This window comes from Charadrius vociferus, unplaced genomic scaffold (assembly GCF_000708025.1).
Source record: "Charadrius vociferus isolate BGI_N301 unplaced genomic scaffold, ASM70802v2 scaffold14, whole genome shotgun sequence".
NCBI classification, from domain to species: Eukaryota; Metazoa; Chordata; class Aves; order Charadriiformes; family Charadriidae; genus Charadrius; species Charadrius vociferus.
In genome coordinates, this window is record NW_009648876.1 from 6051087 (window position 1) to 6071562 (window position 20476).

The window sequence follows — 20476 nt, forward strand, 5'->3', positions numbered from 1 at the left end:
TTTCATTAATTTTAGATTGATCTCTTAGTTGTTTGTTTTTAAAAGTCATTTAAAACATGTTGTACTCTACATGTGGATGAAGTAGCATAATGCAATATATTCGGCTCAACCCAATATTAAAGAATAGGTATGTGTGCAATAGTGTAGTTTCAAGGAATAATATCCCCGTTCACTTATCTGCAAACAAACACAAGCTGATATGGTTGCTGACACTATTGCATAAAAATCTTATTTACATACCTATAATGGAAACTGTACTTGCAAAACAGGAGGGTCAATTTTTGTTACTTAGGAGTCAATTCCCTTTCAGTTGTATGTACGGGAATGGTGGGCGTGCACATTTCTGCACATGTAGTGCTACAGGCATAGGTTCAGCATCTGTAAAAACTTAGGCTCCAAGTAAGCAAAGGGAAAATGAATAGCTCGTATTTCCATGTTGCTACTGCTGTTTGTTTCTTTGTAAACACAGTCTTAGTTGAATATAATCTTTCTGTGGGAGTGAATTTTGTGACGAATTACCCCATGGTGGTTCAAGAACTATTCTTGTCACTCAGAAGTTCAAGATCAATAATAGGGGTCTCCCATTCATAGGAATAATCAGTTTTAATGGTGAGAGATTTATAAGGCTGTATAGCGCTCAATCTTTTTGAAGCAGCACAATAGTGTGCTAACCTAAGAATAAAGTGGAGAGTAGTTTTCACTTTTCCTTTCATGGAATACTCTCAAACAGCATTTTTTCAAACACTTTATTACAGTTAAATTCCCTTAGCCAGAGGTATTTTAATTATTATTGTGAATGTAAGCAAGTAATGTGGTGCATGTTCCCTCCAATGAATTACTGTGCAACAAGACTTGATGCTAATTCTACCTTTCCCAAAATCTGATATCAAGCAATTTATCTTCTAAATAATACTCCTGAGTACTAAACCTGAAATGTTTTGGCTTCAGCCCAAGTCAAACTTCAGGAAGCTTATTCTCAGAAGCATATTCTCTACCTCTGTAAATTTAATTGTTATAATGAATAGAATACATGTGTTGAGATATTACTTACGAGTTTTACCTATTTACTTTTTGTTCCTGGAACAGAAACATCAAAATGACAGCATGAAGCTCACATAAAGGTTTTGGGGGCAAATTGTTACTGTTTTTTTTTTTTTTATAAAAGGAAAAAAAATATTGAGAGATAAACCTGTTAAACTGGACAAATCCTATCCCCTCATCTGAGGGATTTGAAAAACTTTACAAAACATGTACTGACATGCAGTAGGAAAAACGTTTGTTCCTGTGTTCTGCAGAGCTCTGTGTAAGACCTCCCTGCATCATGCAGTCCTAGGAGATCCTGTCAGTGGAAATGGATGAGTAGTAACTATGTGAATCCACCAGCGAAAAATACTGTGTATATTGGGGCACTGAGGACATGGACTTTCAACCTGCAGGGGCAGGTCTTATAGCATCAGCAGCTGGGTTTGTTTTTTCCCCCCCTCCTTCTGATATCGGGGGATGAAACCTACAGTCCTATACAGACCTCTTAAATTATGGACTGAAGATTGCATTTAGCCCTACAGGTCTGGTTCTGCTACTGCTTCTATTCTCTGCCAAAACACTGGCAAAATGAGAGTCTGAGCATTTTAAAAAATGCTTTGCTTATCCCAATAACAATCTGAGTAAAACTAACTTAAAAGCATTTTTTTGTCCACCTTACAATAAAACATTCATATTTTATTTGGAGATAAAAAATATTGCTTGGAACTTAAATGTATAGAAGAAACAAGAATTACTTCTATGCTTGAAAACTGTGCCTTTCTAATCTATTAGAAATTTGTTATCAAATATTGATCGGAATGAGGAAAAAATGGTGTGATATTTCTGACTGACAAAAGTTCCTGAAAATGTCACCCATTAGAAATTTTTTTTTGAGGAAAATTTAATACATTTATGAGCCTTTAAAAAGGGAATAAGATATGGAAGAAGCTCACTTCTAAGTTTTTGTGGAGATTAGAAGAAACTGTGAGGGACTTCTGAGGCACCTCACTGAGCTAACAGGCAGCATAATGGCAAATGATTCATTGCTGACAGATGAAACGTAGTGCACGTTGGAAAAAACAATTTGAACTACTCATACACATTGCTGCTCTAAATTAACTATAACCTAGAGGAAATATGCCTGGGTGTCACTGTGGGCAGCTCAGTGAAAATCTTTGCTTTAGTGTGCAACACTAAACATAAAAGCAAACAAAATGTTAAGCTGTATTGAGGGATGGGGTAGAAAATAGTATTGAAAATGCATCTAATGATGCTGTAGTGTGAGCATTATAACAAATATATTGTGGTATATAGATCGATGGTATGACATCACTTGAATAATGCGTTCAGTTCTGATCACTGTGAGAAAAATATAGCAAGGGTAGAGCCAGCCTGAAACAACAAAAATTACTTGTGTTTAACATGAAGAGGCTGCACAGATTGGGTAAGTATCAAGAGAAATAAGATCAGAAACGAACGCTGTACAAAATACTAACAGAGATAGATATACACGGAATGCTCCTATTTGCTATGTTTATAATGGGAGATGCAAGCAGATAGAAAGTAAAATGCAAAGTTGACAAAGAATACAAAACATACTCAACCTCTTTCCCTACCCTGTATGATTAATTATTGAATTTCACTGCCCTCTACATCCTTGACATCAAAAATGTAGGAAGATTCAGAGAGGATTTGACATTTGTTGAAGTATTGAGGACATTGACCATTTCAGCAAGGGATGGACCAAGGGTTGGGAATTTAAGACCTCGCTTCACTTCTGTCTGATGTTAACCTGCTCGGTGACCTCGGGCTTCACCTCACAGTCTTTCTCAGCTGCAGATGTTTATAGTTGTAAAGGACCCAAGACAAGACTTACACAACTATTCAACTGCTTAACTTGTACGCAGGTGCGAAATTTCCTATTTAATCAATATGAAGTTAGGTTCCTATGTAAGAATTAACTGTCCAAGTGTTTTGTGTATCTTGTCTCTTAGACAGAGGTTCCTGATGACCTTTATGTAAACAATTTCAGAAAACTAAAAAAAAAAGGGGGGGGGGGGGAGGGGAAAGAACTATGTGTTAAGGTAGATATGAGCCAACTACTAACTGGATGCACTTCTGTAATAATCTTAACCTCAGGGCAGGTGTGTTTTCCTACGTTTTAGCTTTAAAATACTTAATTTTAAAAAATAAAGTATGAATATGGCTACTCTGTTACTCATGAGTAGTTTAAAAAAAGAAGTGGTAGGACCTCATTCTGAAGTTGCCTATGCACAAAAAGGAGAGAAATAAGAAAGTGAGGAAAGAGGATATGGGGAAAGCTGAAGTAATAGAGGGGGAAAAACTGGCCAGAGGTCAAAGCAAAGAAGATGCAGACAAATTTTAATTTGGAAATTTTAAGTACATCTGAGTTTCTGTAACTTCTATTTCCACGGCCGATGTCATTTAAGTTTTGGCTATAAGATGGAAATTTGGTTTTCAAATTCCCTATGTTAAAATTCTGAAGTTTATATACTCATGAAATGGAAAAGGCTAACAAAATGATTTAAAGTTCATAAAAAAATTAACAGTAATTAAAAACCTTGAACAAGATTCCTATAGCTTGACTGACACACAAGTCTTGTGTTTCCCAGTGACTGACTGTCTCTGAAAGCTGAACCCTAGGGCTGTCTGAATCTGGGCCCTCACACTCTTCATCCCCAAGTTTTCAATGAAAAAACCCTTGTTCTCTGGAAGCAATGCTACTGTGCTGATATTTGCAGGTTAAGAAGAGAGGAGATAAGACGTTCAGAATAAATTTCTCAGTTCTGAGGGAGAAAGCTCTAATTCATGCTACTTTTACTGATTTGGTGGTGAATCCCCGAATACAAGAGCTTTCCTACGCAGAAAATGCTTCCAACACCAAGCCTGTGTTACTACTACAAGCTTGAAAAATTATGTTGATCCATGCAGGCCTGGAAAAGAATCAGAAATCAGTTGTGTCTAAGAATCACAGGGTTAAAACTTAGCAGCTTGATCTCTGCCAAGAATTATCTGGGAATTCTTAGAAGACAGTAACAAAGTTAAAGAAAAAGAAGGTAGATCTTGCACAATTTCTGGCTTTTTTTCAAATATTTCATGGGAAAAATGTTTCAGTGTCTGGAAATTAAACGACCAGATCTAACTATAAGCACCAGATCTGAACCTGAGTAGAGTTATGCAGCCAAAATGAGGCAGGGGGAAAAAAAAATAATCCCTACAGCCTACCAGGCCTCCCCAGGAATGCTCAAAGCCCAGCAGAACTTTCAAATTACCATCTTGATGGCTTTCCCTGTTGTCCATGTTGTGTTCAGTGAGCTATCATCCATACGAGGACGACAGGGAGCCTAAGACACAGCTTTGTCTTAGACCAACAGTTAAATTTAAAAAAATCAGTCTAGATGTTCGATCTGTCTGTCTTGTGAAAAAGAGGACAATCATCTTTTTAGAGAGGCATAATGCTGTTACAAAAATTATATGGACAAATTGTTTATACTCGGCTAGTTGTTGCATAAACAACAGAGAACCAGAGGAGTAGTTTGGTTCCTAACATCTTCTAAGTACAGATGTTGCCAAATCTTAGAATTTTCAATCACAATGAGAAATGAGGCTTATGTATTGGGCTGCTACCTTTGAACTTGCATCTGTGGTAAAGAGGATGGGGATCTCTTTCAAACCTATTTTTCTATATTGAAATCCTATATTTGGTAAGTGTACGGACTGCTGCTGAAAGTTAAATGGCTAATGCCACTGAGAAGAATGTATGTCTGTGGTTCTTGGATGTCATGAAATATGCTGTGCTCATGTAACCAATTCACCTTAAATAACTTTACTGTCATTCTTTGAAGACTATAGACTTAAATGGACAAAAACTATTTTGTTGATTGTCTTTCTCTGACTGTCTATAAACTCTTTCATGAAATCCCTTTGTTAACATTGTTTAATGAAGTAAAAAGTTATGCTTGAATATTTGAAAGCCAGAGACTAACCAATACAAAAACAGTAATGCTGGGACAGTCTTATTTCACCACCCCATCTGAATAGATACATGAGCTATATTCTCCATCTTCTGTAGGGAACTATGACTTTTTTAAAACTGAAGTATTAGTAAATGTCAAGTTTGAATGCTGAAACATTAGGCACGTATATAATCAGAGTTAATTTTAAAGAAAGTCACCTTGGAATTGGTGTAAAATACGCTTGCACCTTAAGGTTATATCTCTTCTGAAGAAAGACATCCGATCTCTGCAGAAAACATTATTACTTAGAATTTTTCCTCCTGGCAGGATGTATATGGGGTAGTAATTTTAAGGCTTCATATTTATATTTAGAAAGAACTGCAATTCTAGGAACTGTCCTAATTCTGTGCAAGATGTGCCAGTCAAGGTACTATCTGGTGTTTTTGACTTCCACAAAAAAGGGCATTTTTCTAAGAGCCTTATTGTACCAATTCACACAGGACATACTGGAATTACAGAGCCTCTACCTATATGTCAGCCTTAACTCTGAATTTTCTTGCTTTCCAAGATTGTGAGCTATTTGCATTGCTTCGCTTAAGATATTTTTTTTTTAAAATAGTTTAATATCTTACTTATCAGAGAAAAGCAGGGTCCAGTTAGTTAAGGTTTCAGTTGTACGTGGAACACGACTTCCTAAGCTTGTCATGCATCAAACTGTTATGGCTGGCAATTGTTTAAAAAAATTCATTTTGTTATGAACTAGCCTGTTTTCAACTGGGCTGTTCAGAGATGGATTGCTTTCTGGAGTTTTTGACAGGTGTAATTGTTAAGGCGTCATCTGTTCTTGTTTGCACAAAATACATTTTAGCCAACTGTAGGACTTGCCCGCTAATCTTTCTCACATCATTCCATTCTTTGCTTGCCACTAGACAAATCCCCTGTTATTTGACCAGATGGTGGAAAATCCATTCTCATGATAAGTTGCTTCTAGTTTGCATTTAGATTACCTGCAAAAATGGAACAATTTACTACTCTGCCTCTAACCATCTCTTTCCTCCTTTTTTCCCTTAGTTTGACTTCTTGTAACTAATTATTTAAATTCTGCCCTGTGAGTTAAAATTAGTCATAGCTTACACGTTCCACATGTATGTAAATGCACTTAAGTTCCACCTCAAGTTGTATGATGAATCCATCTAGAGTTTAGTGACACATAAGGATAGGAAGATGAGCTGTCTGATGTGCAAACACAGCAGCTTATAACCCTTTCACATCTGAGATGATGCTTTTGAACTTTTTAGGGAAAGTATGCACCCTCTAAAAACCAAGGTCAGGTGTGAGAGGCACCCAGCATCATCTTCTTACAGCACACACCCCAAGGAATAGAGGATACAAATATTAAGTGAAATATCATGTCTCGTGCTGTTTGTAGGCATTTTGTCTGCTATGTTTCTAGCTTGTTTGGAAAATAACCTTCTGTACTACAGTTAGTTATAACTTAAAACTCATTTTTGCCTTTATTATTGTGAAGTGGCAACTTTTACTGTCTAAAAGCTGATATTGAGAATAGGTGTGTTTTGTTTCTCAAACCAGTCAAAACTCAACTAAAATCGGGGTGAGCTAACCACTGCAAATTGATCAGACTCAAATACTCCTCAGTGCTCTAATTTTTAATACAGAGAAAAATACAAGAAATCAATTTGAAAGCATAAAATAGAACAAGAATACACAGTACCCAGAGTAAATAGCCAATATACAGTTTTATCTTGAGCTAAATCAATTTTGTATGTGGAACCTTGGAGATATACTCTATCTGCTGACATAATGTGCTAAAAACAAGTTAGCAAAATTTGCTGAAGATTGTCTAAAATTATTTTTTCTTTGGGGGGAGGGGAGGAACAGGACCAAAACCACTAAGACTCATTGTCTCGGTAAACTTTTTGGATTCTACCCAGTAATTCTTGCTACTTGTTTTTGTTTTGTGGGGGTTTTGTTGGGGATTTTTGGGGTTGGGTGTGTGTTTCGAGTTTTTTTAGTAGGAATGCTGAATAAGCTGTTCTGTGAGGTAGTCTTAATTTCTGACCCATTTCTGACCCACAGCCTCATAGTTATCAGATGATAATTAATTGTAAATGTAAATCTATTAAATGACAGCTAAAGTACGTAGGGCATAGGACAGAGGCCAAATGGGTGTGATGGTGTTAGGCAGCTTTTAAATACATAAAATGCAAACATAGTCTTTATTCAGCATAAAAGTCTATTTATGGAAATACACTTACCATGCTAAAATCAACCTTAAGAATAAGAGACAAACATCATACAAGGAAATATAGGATTTTTATTTTTTTTCCAAAGCATTGCTCTAGGTGGTAGCTGCATAGTTAAAAACCTGGTGAGCACTTCAAAATGTATTTCATAGTGTCTCAGGACTGTGTGCTTTTTCAGGTTAAGCACGATAGGCCCCATTCTGTGCTAATTCTGTGCTGTGTAATCTCGATGAAGTCAGTGGGATTTTAAGAGATTTACATCGATGTTTTATTTGACTCAGTGTTTTGGGATAGGATTTATTTTTTTATTATTATTAATACATTTGCAGCAGAGAGGGAATGGAGGAGGGTAAAAAAAACTCTTTAAACAAAATTGTTAGCGAGCATTGTGTAAGGACTGGGTAAAAAAGGTCACAGGATCTTGGCTCCTGAAGTGGAATCCAGCCCTCTGCAGTGCAAAGGAAGACTTACTTCCCTCAGACTAGAGTCCACAGAAGCTGCTGTGTAGTGTATAGAACCTCATATATTGCTTAGGTTAAAAACAAACACAACAAAAACCTCCCCTCCCCTCACCCTCCAAAAAACCTCTTCCATATTCTAATCTCTTCCCCATCTTAGGTTGAGGCACCCGCTTCTGGCTAGATGTAAAGTAGGATTGTGATTCACAGTCCAAAGCTCTAATCTGAGCTTGAATTATGGAATGGTTGAGGTGGGAAGGGACCTCTTGTCCAACCCCTCTGGGTTTGAGAAGCAGGGTCACCTGGAGCAGGTTGCCCAAGACCAGGTCCAGGCAAGTTTTGACTTATCTCCATGGGTGGAGATTCCACAACCTCTCTGGGCAACCTGTTCCACTGCTCTGTCACGTTTGCAGTAAAAAAGTGTTTTCTGATGTTGAGATGGAACCTCCTATGTTTCATCCATTGTCTGTCATCCATTTGAAAAAAGAGCAAGGACTGCCCTTATCATAAAAACAACGAACAAACAAAAGCTTGCTGACAGGTATTCTACTTTAGCTTGAGGCAGTGAATACTTATTTAGGGCCCATTTCATCACAAGGGTTTTCAAACCCACATCTCCTACATCCCAGAAGAATGCCACAACTACTTCAGAATAAAGGTTTTCTGGAGTCATCCATATTCTACTTCACTTGTTTAACTACTCAAGTAATAGCAATAATCAGTATTACTATTCAAGGTTCATTTGGCCAGAGAACCAGTGGAAGAAAGAGCGTAATTCTGAAGCTGTGTGATGAGGGCACTCATCTGGGAAGGATTCTGATAGTTTTTGCAAGGACTGCTTATGCATTTTTGAATGACTCTTAATATAACATGCTCTCACTGTGGCTCCCTTTCTTTCATCCAATGAATCCTGATTTTATTTTATTTTTTTCTTAATAGTACCATTGTTTTAGCAGGAGTTAACATGCCCTTTGCTTTAGAATAGTAGTTATCGAGGAGTCTGTGGTCATCTTTGGAGCTGTGGGAAATGTATGTTTGAACCTCCTCTGGCTGAGAGGTGTGGAGAGCCTAGTTCTCCTGTATCTTTGAAGCCATGTAAAACCAGGCATCTCTTCTAGTTTCCTTTCTTTAAAAAACCAGAACAAAACCCCAACAAAAAAATCCAAAAACAAACCAACAAAGATGGAGGCAGGGTGATTAAAGCAGGGGCATGGGTCAGCCAATGTGATGGTGCATTGAAGATTTTGATGCTTGAATTCACTTTGATTTAGACATTTCTGGGTCACCCAAAGTGAAGTGTTTGTGTCTCTCACACCCAAAAAACACAGAAGAACCTCTTCTTTTCTGGATTTCTTTTTACTGGCTCGCATGGTTCCCTGCAGATAGCACTCGTATTGCAAATCCCATTTTAAGATACTTAGCTTTCTTTGTACACTGTGTATGGTGCTTAGGCATCTAACTTCCAGGCCCTGGGTATCAAAATAAGTAAGTCTCTGTGGCAATTCCTTAATTGGTGAATGCAGGAATATCCCAGGATTTGGAGGTGTTTGTTCCTGCCTTCATCACATAGCTGTCTCCTCCCTCTGGCATGTGGGTTCCCACGGGCCAAAAACAGTGCTGAGGCATGCTCAGACCAGTTTTCCAATTTAAATGAGGAAAGGGCCAGGGCTGTTAAGACATGAAATGGTGCGTCCTCACTGCTCTGTGTAGGTGCAGTCTTACTGAGGAAGGCCCTCAGTTTCCAAACTACTTATCTTTCCATTTTCTTGTAAAGCTTATTGCTGGATAATGATACTAACTTTTTTCTCAAACCTCCAATCTCAAATTACTGTTGAAATGCATGTGATTTAAAAAAAAAAAAAAACAAGACTAGCTTAGAGTTATATAGATGTAATACTGTAAAAATAATAGTAATAAATAATTTTATACTGACAAGAATATTTTAAAAAAATTCGCAGCCTAAAATTCTACATTTTTCAATGTGTAAAATTTCTCAAATAGTTCATACTTAATCTAGTGAACTACCATTATATTAAAAGCAAAAAAAGGTATTAATTTGTAGAAGATACAAAAGCATCTAAAATGTGTTTTTATTCCAGAGAAGAGGGAGGTAGAAAAAAAAAAAAAAAAGAAAATTGGTGGGTACTGTTTTGTGTGCAATTCCCAAGTATATTTTAAAAACAACATTGAATTTTTATAGCCAAATTATATTTTCTGCTAACAGGGAGTTGGGGAGGGATGAATAATAGAATGATTGACAAATCTTTTAGGGCCTGATTTTACAAGATGCTGCGCACCTCCCGATTGCTGCCAATCACTTTCATTTTCTTTCAGTCGATCCAAGAACATATGGCATTATTCAGATGGTGCTGAGCACCTTCAATCACAGTCCTCATAATGCCACAACATCCTCATTCTGTGCAAATGTGAGAATTGCTGTTGACATTTTAAATTGGAGGGTTATTTGGTCTTTGTCTGGACAAACTCCCAGCTGATATAAGTGGATGTTCTGCCTAAGGAAGGATTGCAACAGTAAACAATAAATAATCAATTTTATAAGCCCTGTTGTATATATGCAAACTATGTGTCGTATCAATTCGGTTCATAAAATTCTTTACCTCTTCCACTTTTATTTGATGGGGGAAAAAAAATACCGTTCTTGTGGAGAACTGAAGTTTAGTTTACTCTCAGTGCAAATTTTGAAAAGTGGAAACTCTGGATGTTATGTGCATAAGGCAGTTGATTTAAAGAGATCAGAAAGGTGTTTAATTTGAAAAGAAAAGAAAATCAATTTCAACATACTGATTTGTCCTGCATTACAGTTACCTGTAGAGAACCTCTAGTCATGTCTATCTGTTTTTGATGCCTCTACAGAATAACTGTCCAGCATCCTCTGCCCAACCAATCAGAATGTAGGAAAATCTACCGATATGACGGAATCTACTGTGAATCTACCTACCAGAAGTATGTTGAAATCTGTGTGAGTCTTGCCTCTAGCTCGTGCATTTAGTGCTCGTGCTCTCCCGCTATTCAGAAATTACACGCGTGTTGAAACCGTACACTTCTTGCGTGCAAAACCTCTACAGCAGGGACAGAAATATGTTGTTTAATTCTTTGGGATTGTGCTCTAAAAGCTAAAAAGCAAATAAAAACCCCTATGACTTTAGTAAATCTCTTAGATATGCTTCTTTACAGTGCAATAAACAAGGATGTATACACTAGAAAATCTAGGCAAAATGTATTGCACAGGTGCTTCACATCTTAGGGATTTGAAAGGTGTGTTATGTATAAATTAGCTGTCACTTTTTTTCAGTCGTGTAATGGAATGATGAGTTGTAATTTGCATAATCCTTTAAGAAGTCAAATTATACTGTCATGTAGCAGACTTAACATGCTAGCTAGGATTTCATAGCTTTGCAGCTAATTAGTATGTACCTTACAGGACAGTTAAATTGAAGTTGAGTCCTCTTGCTTTGCAGTCATTTGCCTTTGTCCGTTGCCCTAACAGAGCCCGCTTTTGTGCGTACCTCAAGATCGTTACTGGTGCTTCTGACAAAAGTGCTATTGCCGTGGGCAGGCAAATGCAACGTGCTTGACTTCTGTTAGTTTTGCAAGTGAAGTTTCTATTTTGCTGTAGTAAGGATTTAATAATCTAATTTCTACATGGAATTGAAAAGTATATATTTGACAGGTATACAGTAGATTATTTTGTATTAATATATTGCAAATGCATTGTGAATCTTCTGTTATCTTGCTGGATTTTGAAACTGCTTTCTGTCGCTTACTTTTCACACTCCAACTATATTCTTGTTTTGTATCAGACTGTTATCATTATCATCTTGTATATAACAGAATCATTTTCCAAAACCCCCTTAACTTCTAAAAATTAACTGTACTCTGCATTGCAACATGTTTCTTTGGCAAGGCAGTCATAAATTTTTAGGTCATATTCTCTCATCCCCTCTTTTTATTCCATAACCTGCTGCTTGTTTCCCGAATCTTTTACTGATGTGGTTGTACCTATTACTAAAAGAAAAGCTGTTACTTCAGTGTAAATGAAGAGTATCATTTTGGTTTACAGAAGTGAGAGGAAAAGAGAAATCTATATTTATCAATATAATTACAGCATCAATGTAACTTGGTGAGCCAAAATGAAAATCTGACCTCTTGCTTGGCTTTTTTGTGAATGGTTACTTTTGATGTGATATATGATTTACTTATGATTTTACACTGACTTATAAATATTTCTTGCACTTTCTGATTTATTTTTTTAATGGTTTTCCCTTCTCCTTCCAAATAATGGCAGTGTCCAGGGTGACTGAAGCAGTCTAGATCTAGCATGGTTTTAAAAGTCACCATAGAACTTAACTTCAGTGGTTTTACTTTTCTTGTAACTTAAGTTCAGTAAATGTAAAAATGTATTCATTTGTTTAAATGTATGAAGCAGATTTGTTGTGCGCTATTTATATCAGTTGTTAGAACAACTTCAAGACTTTGAAACTTTTTGGAAATAAGAAAACTTGGCACAGTTTGTCAGGACTGTTTTATACAATGATGGCTTCACTGAACGCTGCAAAATAGTTGATTATTCTAATTTTTTTAATTAGGTAGAATTTATAGTCGGTATAGTTTAAAACAGCTAGCTGTGCTGACCACAAAATAGAATAGTAGATGTTCACTGACAAGTAGGTATACAATTGCAAATAGGCATTAGCAAAACAGCTTTTCAAACAAGGCAAAATCAAAAAATCAGACTGGTGATCAAAGTGTTTGGTTTGACATCTGTTTTGTCATACCTGAAATTTGAATTTTGAAGTATTATAGCCCAGTTCACTTATAAAAAACATGGGTTATTTTGGAAAACTAATGGCTATGTCTTTCTACAGAAAATATGGAGTGCTTTTTGATTAGTGAAACTCTCTCTGTGCTTCTTCCACATTATTTAAGATGTCTGAGGTGTTCTTTCTGTCTTCTTCCCAATGGATGTTTTTACTTTCCCCCCCCCAGTAACTTATTTCCAATGGTGTAACAACCAGTTACTAAAAACTTTACTAATTGAGACCAAAAAAAACCAAACATCAAGCTATTTCCATGACACTTTTAGAGTTTAGCGCTACAAGACGTGAACATTTGGTACTAGGTGTTCATGTGCATCTCTCATGCAGACTCAGTCTCTGCCCCGATTAGACTGGGGAAAGGAGAATGGATGTAAAAAGGGCACTGGTGGTCAACAGAAAAGGGCTATGTAACCCTCCTTTTTCTGTAGGATTAATTTCTGGGCTGGACACAAACCAGCAAACTACTTACTCTGAGAGTTAAAGGAATTTTAAGGACTGGCCATACAGTGTAGGACAGGACAGAAAATCGTGGATTGGGAGCTTGACTGTTTTTTCTCCAACCCGTTTTAAAATTAAAAGAAGTATTATGCAGAGATCCTACTCTGGATTTATGCTTAACTGTGTACCTACTAAAGGTATTTTGTGTAAAGCTACTTAGCAGTTGAAATAGAGATATTCTGATCCTTTTTGTAAAAATTTGAAAGGCTCATACCATGACCTTCTACTGCATAAATACTTCCCAGAAGACATTTGTGGAAGTAACCTTTTTAGTCAAATCTTAGTGGTAATACATACTACAAATAATGGTTTGTAAGAGTTCTTAAAGTTGTAGATCAGTAAATACATTACAGTACTATAAAACCAAAAAATTACAAAAAGCTTTTTGCAACACAGGTTCCTGAGGAGCTGGACTAATGATTACATTAGCTAATATATATAAAATAGGCAAAATAGTAAATATTTTAATACAGATCCCTCTAGGTTGTTTATGATCCTCATGCAATCAGGTCTCATAGATGCCACTAGATATCCAGCTCAGAACAGACTGGAACACTGTTGTGTTGTGGTTTGTTTTTTTTTTTTCCCCTTGGTTGCCATGGGTCTGTGTTGTTTTAGGTGGCTGAACATGTAAATATGCTTTTCAAAAAAGCTCTAAAATAAGCTTGAAAATAATTACAAATTGTTTCTGTGTTCACTAGCAGTAAAGACTAACACACCAAGCATTCTTAAAAGAATTTACCATTATGGGTTTTGAAGTGGATGACATGTCTTGAGCTATGGAGGTAAAACCAGAGGCCTGCCAGTTACTGGCCTGGAATACACCTGTCCATCAATTCCTGAATATTTCCCCTTTTCTTTTCCTGTCCCTGCAGCTGTAGCTGGTAAGGTCCAGACTCTTCTTTTGTGATGTCAAACAAAACTAACAACTAAAAGAAGTATTTCTTATTCAGTTTTAGCTACTTCGCTGTAACCAAACTGCCAAGGTTTTTCCCTCTTGCCCATGTTGAAAATCCTTTCTTCTGCTTGCTCAGACACCTATGGTTTTGCACTCTTGTTCGTCTTTATGGAGTGTCAAACACTGAACAAAGCCCGGGTGGATGATCTCCAGAGATAGCCCAAGAGGAGCACAGCTCCCTGCCCATGCTCCATTTTCATTTGTTGCTGAATTACAAGGAGTAATGGTGTGTCAAGAATAGGGTTTTTTTCCTTGCTTGTCTGCAGGGAGTCTCTGTTGTGTATAAGCAGAGGATATGTCAGGGTGTTTTTCTTCTCAGCTTGGAAGTTATTCCATTCATGAAGTGGCCCTTCAGAGTTATCACCTGGGTTGTGAGGGAAAATTCTCAGTTTGGTGGCTGTTGTGTGCCATCTCCAAAGCAAGGGTGGAAGAATCATCTCTTCCTCATTTCTTCCTGTCCATATTAAGCAGACTTAAAGGTCAAGCCTCTCTTCAGGAGCATAGACAATAAGGAAGAGTTCTACTGTAAGGTATTTCTTCTGAGATACAGAGCATAGAATAAATAGTAAGAAAAACACCTTGCTCGTTTAAATCCCAGAAATATAACAATGGTCTTATTAGCTTTTTCCTTCATTTCTCTGCAAGTTAGTTAAATGAGTACAGAAGAGAAGGTTCATTGATTTCAGTCTAAGAAGTAGATCAATTTGTCCTGGAAAGTGTAGCTTGGTCATATAAACATTATCATAGCATCATTTAGGTTGGAAAGGACCTTTTAATATCATCCAGTCAAACCATTAACACTGCCAAGTCCACCACTAAACCGTATCTACACTTTTTAAATACCTCCAGAGATGGTGACTCCACCACTTCCCTAGGTAACCTGTTCCAATGTTTGACAACACTTTCAATGAAGAAATATTTCCTAATATCAAATCTAAACCTTCCCTGGTACAACTTGAGGCTGTATCCTCTAGCCCTATTGCCTGTTTCTTAGGAGAAGAGACTGCCTCTTACCTTGCTACAACCTCCTTTCAGGTAGCCGTAGAGAGTGATAAGGTCTCCCCTCAGCCTACTTTTCCCCAGGCTAAACAACCCCAGTTATGGCCACCTTGGCCACCTGGGAACACTGCTGGCTCATATTCATCCAGCTGCCTACCAACATCCCCAGATCCTTTTCTGCCAGGCAGCTTTCCAGCCACTCTTCCCCAAGCCTGTAGCATTGCATGGGGTTGTTGTGACCCAAGTGCAGGACCCAACACTTGGCCTTGTTGAATCTCATACCATTGGCCTCAGCCCATCGATCCAGCCTGTCCAGATCCCTCTCTAGGGTCTTCCTACCCTCAAGCAGATCAACACTCCTGCCCAACTTGGTGTCATTAGCAAACTTACTGAGAGTGCACTCGATCCCCTTGTCCAGGTTGCCGATAAGGATACTAAACAGAACTGGCCCCAATACTGACTCTTAGGGAACACTGCTTGTGACCGGCCACCAACTGGATTTAACTCCATTCATTGCAACTCATGGCCTTGGACATCCAGCCAGGTTTTTACCCAGCAAAGCCTATGCCTGTCTGAGCCATGAGCAGCCAGTTTCTCCAGGAGAATGCTGTGGGAAATGGTGTCAAAAGCTTTACTGAAGTCCAGGTAGACAACATGCACAGCCTTTCCCTCATCCACTAAGCAGGTCATAAAAGGAGATCAGATTAGTCAAGCAGGACCTGCCTTTTGTAAACCTGTGCTGACTGTGCCTGATCACCTGGTTGTCCTGTATGTGCTGCATGATGGCAGTCAAGCTGATCTGCTCCATAACCTTCCCTGGCACTAAGGTCAGACTGACAGGCTAATAGTTCCCTGGATCCTCTTTTGTAGGAAGTTCCGGCCCTTCTTGTAGATGGACATCACGTTTGCGAACCTCCGGTCAACTGGGACCTCCCTGGTTAGCCAGGACTGCTGATAAATGAAAGTGGCTTGAGGAGCACATCTGCCAGGTCCCTCGGTACCCTTGGGTGGATCCCATCCAGCCCCACAGACTTGTGTGTGTTTTAAGTGGTGTAGCAGTTCACTAACCATTTCCCCTTGGGTTATAGGGGCTTGGTTTTGCTCCCTGGCCCTGTCTTCCAGCTCAGGGGGCTGGGTACCCAGAGAACAACTGGTGTAAGACTGGAAGGCATTAAGCCTTTGTCACTGTTTCCCCTCGCATCCAATACAGGATGGAAAGTCTCCTTAGCCCTCCTTTTGTTGTTAATGTATTTATAGAAACATTTTTTATCGTCTTTTACAGCAGTAGCCAGATTAAGTTCTAGTTGGGCTTTGGCCCTTCTAATTTTGTCCCTGCATAACCTCACAACATCCTTGTAGTCCTCCTGAGTGGCCTGCCCCTTCTTCCAAAGGTCATAAACTCTCTCTCCCCACCCCCCGAGTTCCTGCCAAAGCTTTCTGTTGAGCCAAGCTGGTGGTCTTCCCTGCCAGCTTTCCTTTCAGCACATGGGGACCGCTGTTCCTGCAACTTTAAGATTTCCTTCTTGAAGAATGTCTGGCCTTCCTGGACTCCTTTGTCCTTCAGGACTGCCTCCCAAGGGACACTGTCAACCAAGCCCCTAAACAGGCCAAAGTCTGCCCTCCAGAAGTCCAAGGTAGCAGTTCTGCTGACCCCCCTCCTTACTTCTCTAAGAATCGAAAACTATCATTTTGTGATCGCTGTGCCCAAGATGGCCTCCAACTGTCACATCATCCGCAAGTCCTTCTCTGTTCACAAACAACAGGTCCAGCAGGGGCTCATCCTGAGCCTGTAAATGCTAAAAACATCCAAGCTTAACAGACCAAAATAAGCTCTGCTTGGACTGTATGTTGAATTAAAACCATAAATATTTGTACAACTAACAGAAGGAGGCGCAATGCTAAACCATTCCTGTCAGCCTTTAAGGTTTAAATGAAGATTATTTTTTTTATTTATCATATGAATAAAACAAAACCAGAATTGCTTTGTAAAGAAATCCCATGGCCCTGGTAGACAATACACATAAGAATAATAAACCTTTTAATAGGCCAAATAGCTGTCCTAGGGTTTATCGTGAGGAAGTTCAACCAGTTAGAGAGGATGGGAAGATGAAGGATTTCTCAGGGTTGTTGAAGTAGTCTGCAGTGCTCGTCACCACCTTAATATGGAGAAAGCTGTAAAAGCCTTGCAGAGGAAGAGCTAATAGTTCCAAATAGAGATTCACAACTTTGTGAGAGTGGGTTAAAACCCCCCTGCTGGCTCCTTTGCAGCTGGGCATGCTGGTTCAGGTCACTATAGCCATTTAAGCAGCACAGAGAAGTTGATAACGGCTGAGACACCATTATATTTTTCTATCTTTTTGTTTCTTAGTGGTGGTGTTGCACATAAATTGACTTAAAAAGGTGTAAGACTTCTCAAGCTTCTTGTTTGTATATCCCGACTCATCTGATATTATATAGCTGAGGAAAAGATACAGTTGTTTGAAAACAATTATTTTAGCTGCAGGAAAACCACATAATGTAGGACAACAGTGCTGTCATTCAAGCTAATGCTGTAGGGTACATGAGCTTTTTTCCCCAACAACGACTTCAGTATCCCATGTTTAGGGGTTAACCTAAGAGAGAACATACTGAAGAAGCTGCTATTTAGTTTGATCTACTCTAGTAAAACGGGAAGGAGAGGTCCTCATCTTCTTGCACAGTGGCTCTTTCTTTGAGGTGGTGTTCCCTCAAGTCACATCTTGATTTTAATCCTTGAAATGTGAATTTAGTGCATGTATTTGAAGAAAATCCTGTGTACCTTCTCTTCGTAAATGTGGCCGCCTCTGAGAAAATATTGAAAGCTAATAACCTAACTCATTCTGTCTCACCAAACGGCAGAGAAGCCACTACTAAGTCATGTAACAGGCCTTTTAATATAAATAACCTGATTCTTACAGCCTCAGTGTGAGGTTGCCTGGCAAAACTTTGTCCTTCTTACAGCTGCCTATGTCTGCTCTCACCTTTGTGGTAGCTTTGAGCCTATCTGCAGGTTCTCTGTGCTGAGTTGTTCTAGATGTCTTTTGCGGGAAGAAAAAGAAGTCTTTAACCAAGTTTAAAATGCATCCAAAAGTGAGCCAATGTCTCCTTACATGTAAGATATGAGTGGGCTTTCTCTGGGTAAGAAATGAGATTAGCTGTGCCACTTTAAAATGATTAATGATCCCTGGCTAGCATTAAGTTGAACATCTAATCCTTGGCTGATTGGAGCATTTGAGAGAACAGCACTCGAACCCCATAATTTTTCAATAACAGAAATTTTGTCATATTTCTATTATGACACAGTTAAATGTTGCACTGGCTTTAACATTTTACTTTGAGATTAATGGAACGGAGTCTGAATATAGAATAGGTGCGATGTATACGTTACCTGAAAATTTTCTTCCACTGAATAATAAAGGGCAGTGTTTAGGTTTACAAAATCCTATTCAGTTTATAGTTCAATACAAATTTTGAAGATTCACTTACGCTTTGCAGTATCTAATTGTAATATCTATTCTGAGTTTAATCCTGAAGTGAATTTGGTATTGGTCAATTGACCAATTAGGCAATTACCTTTTCCGGTCTTGCACACGATCCATGTTAAACTGGCTGGGTCTTCAGGTCCCTTAACCACACCCCTTCAATAGGATATTAGTCACAGTCTGCTAATTCCTGTTAAGACGGGTTTTTTGATATTCTAGAGAAATTGTTTTTGCCTTTCATTTTCATTTCAGATATGAAGGGTTCTTTTTGTGTTTTGTTATTTGTTTTGTGGTCTTTTAGTTTGTTTTTTTGGTTTTGGTCGTGTTTGTTTTTTTGGTTTTTTTCCTGAGTCATGTTAGTGGTTTCAGAAATTGAGAGATCAATTCAAATTATCTGTGACTGAGCTACTCTGTGTATTCAGCAAGGTTTCACTTTTCCCATGCTCTTTTAGTAACTCGCTGCTTTGCACAAATACAGAAGCATTAATGCCAAGTATATCCAAAACGTTACTTGGGGAAGCAGTAAGCAATGTAATAAGTTCTTACTAACATGATCATTCCGCAGCTTGGGGAAAGGGAAAATAATTATCCCCCGAATATAAGGAGTTAGCCAAATACCTTCCTTAAGGCTCATGTAAGCACTGTGAGTTGCAGGAGCAAAGCTATCCTCTGAAACATTATAGGTATGTTTTTGAAAGGTGGAGTTCCAACTCTTTGCTATCTTTTGATTTAAAAGAACAATAAAAGATAGTAACACAGTCTTGCAACTTCTAATTCTTTTTCGAAAGAAAATGCTGATTATAGGAACTTCAGGTGAAAGAAAATCGTTCCTCTCTTTAGATGAACTGTACTTAGTGTTAGTTAAAATATTACCTTATTTTCAGTCTGAAGTTTTCAAGCTGTTATGTAGCAGAAATCTACCAAATCCAGCATTAAGAATCTGAAAAATCCTTTGTTAATATTCATGATACTCCTCGGTTCTTATGTGCCTGCCCGCCCCCCACTTTAGATATTTGTAGGCAGTAACCCAGTGATCACTTATCTTCTTCTTTGACACAGATTTCTCATTCTTAGCCAGACAAGTTTTTCAGAATTTGAATGCTGCTTTTAGCTGTTTGATGAAGTCGTTCTAGTTTGAATACTAGCATAGTCCATTAGTTGTTCCTGTGGTAGTGCTCAGGAATCACAGACATAAACTAGAACCCCATTATCTCATGTGGTTTGAAACAGAAAGATTCTCTGTCTCAGCATCAGTAGTGATTTTTTTATAATCCTTTCCCATTGCTACTCTCTGTTTACTTCCTTGTACATCAAAGGATCTTTTTCGCTGCTCTAGCCAGGGTATTGCACTGTAGGCTAATATTAATTTGGTTATCCACCATCATCCGTATTCCTCTTCCTAAGTTATTATATTGTCTTTGTTTGGAATCTGTGCTGTTAGTTACTAGATAGACAGCTTTGTGCTCAGCTGTGTTAAAACACATCTTATTCAGGTGAGCCCAGACTGCCATGCAATCTGTGGAACTGACAACTCCCCGGTATTTACCATTTTATTATCTTTTGTGTCATCTGCAAATTTTACTGGGAAGGGTTTTATGTTTTCTTTCACATCACTGATTTATTCCCCTGCACAGGTACTCCGTAGGGAATAAAGAGCTCAAGGAGTTCTTTCTCTGTGCGGAGTACTTGGGGTAGACCTAATCCATATTTCAGAGCTGCTGGTCATAATGGCTGGGAGCAGATTAGGGCTGCCGGCACTGATGAGTTGCAACCAAACAGGGGCAGTGAGTCATGAGCACACCCTCTTTACTTGCAGCAGTACGAGATGGCTGCAGCCTTTCTTTAAAATAATGTGAGGCTTGTTTTGCATAGTGATGATGTTGAAATACAGAAGACAATTCTCCCTTGAAAATGTGTGTGTCTGTAGTGGTGGCTACTAGTGAATCCCCTCCCTCCCCCCC

At 38.4% G+C, this 20476-nt stretch overlaps 1 protein-coding gene across 1 annotated transcript in view; it reads left to right on the forward strand.

Annotated features, from left to right (window-relative positions):
• Positions 1-20476, forward strand: part of NPAS3 (neuronal PAS domain protein 3) — a 675200-nt gene that overhangs the window by 131911 nt on the left and 522813 nt on the right. Inside the window, exon 3 of the mRNA XM_009887006.1 lies at positions 10597-10686. Within this exon, the coding sequence (XP_009885308.1) occupies positions 10597-10686 (90 nt within the window). The remainder of the gene's footprint in view (positions 1-10596; positions 10687-20476) is intronic.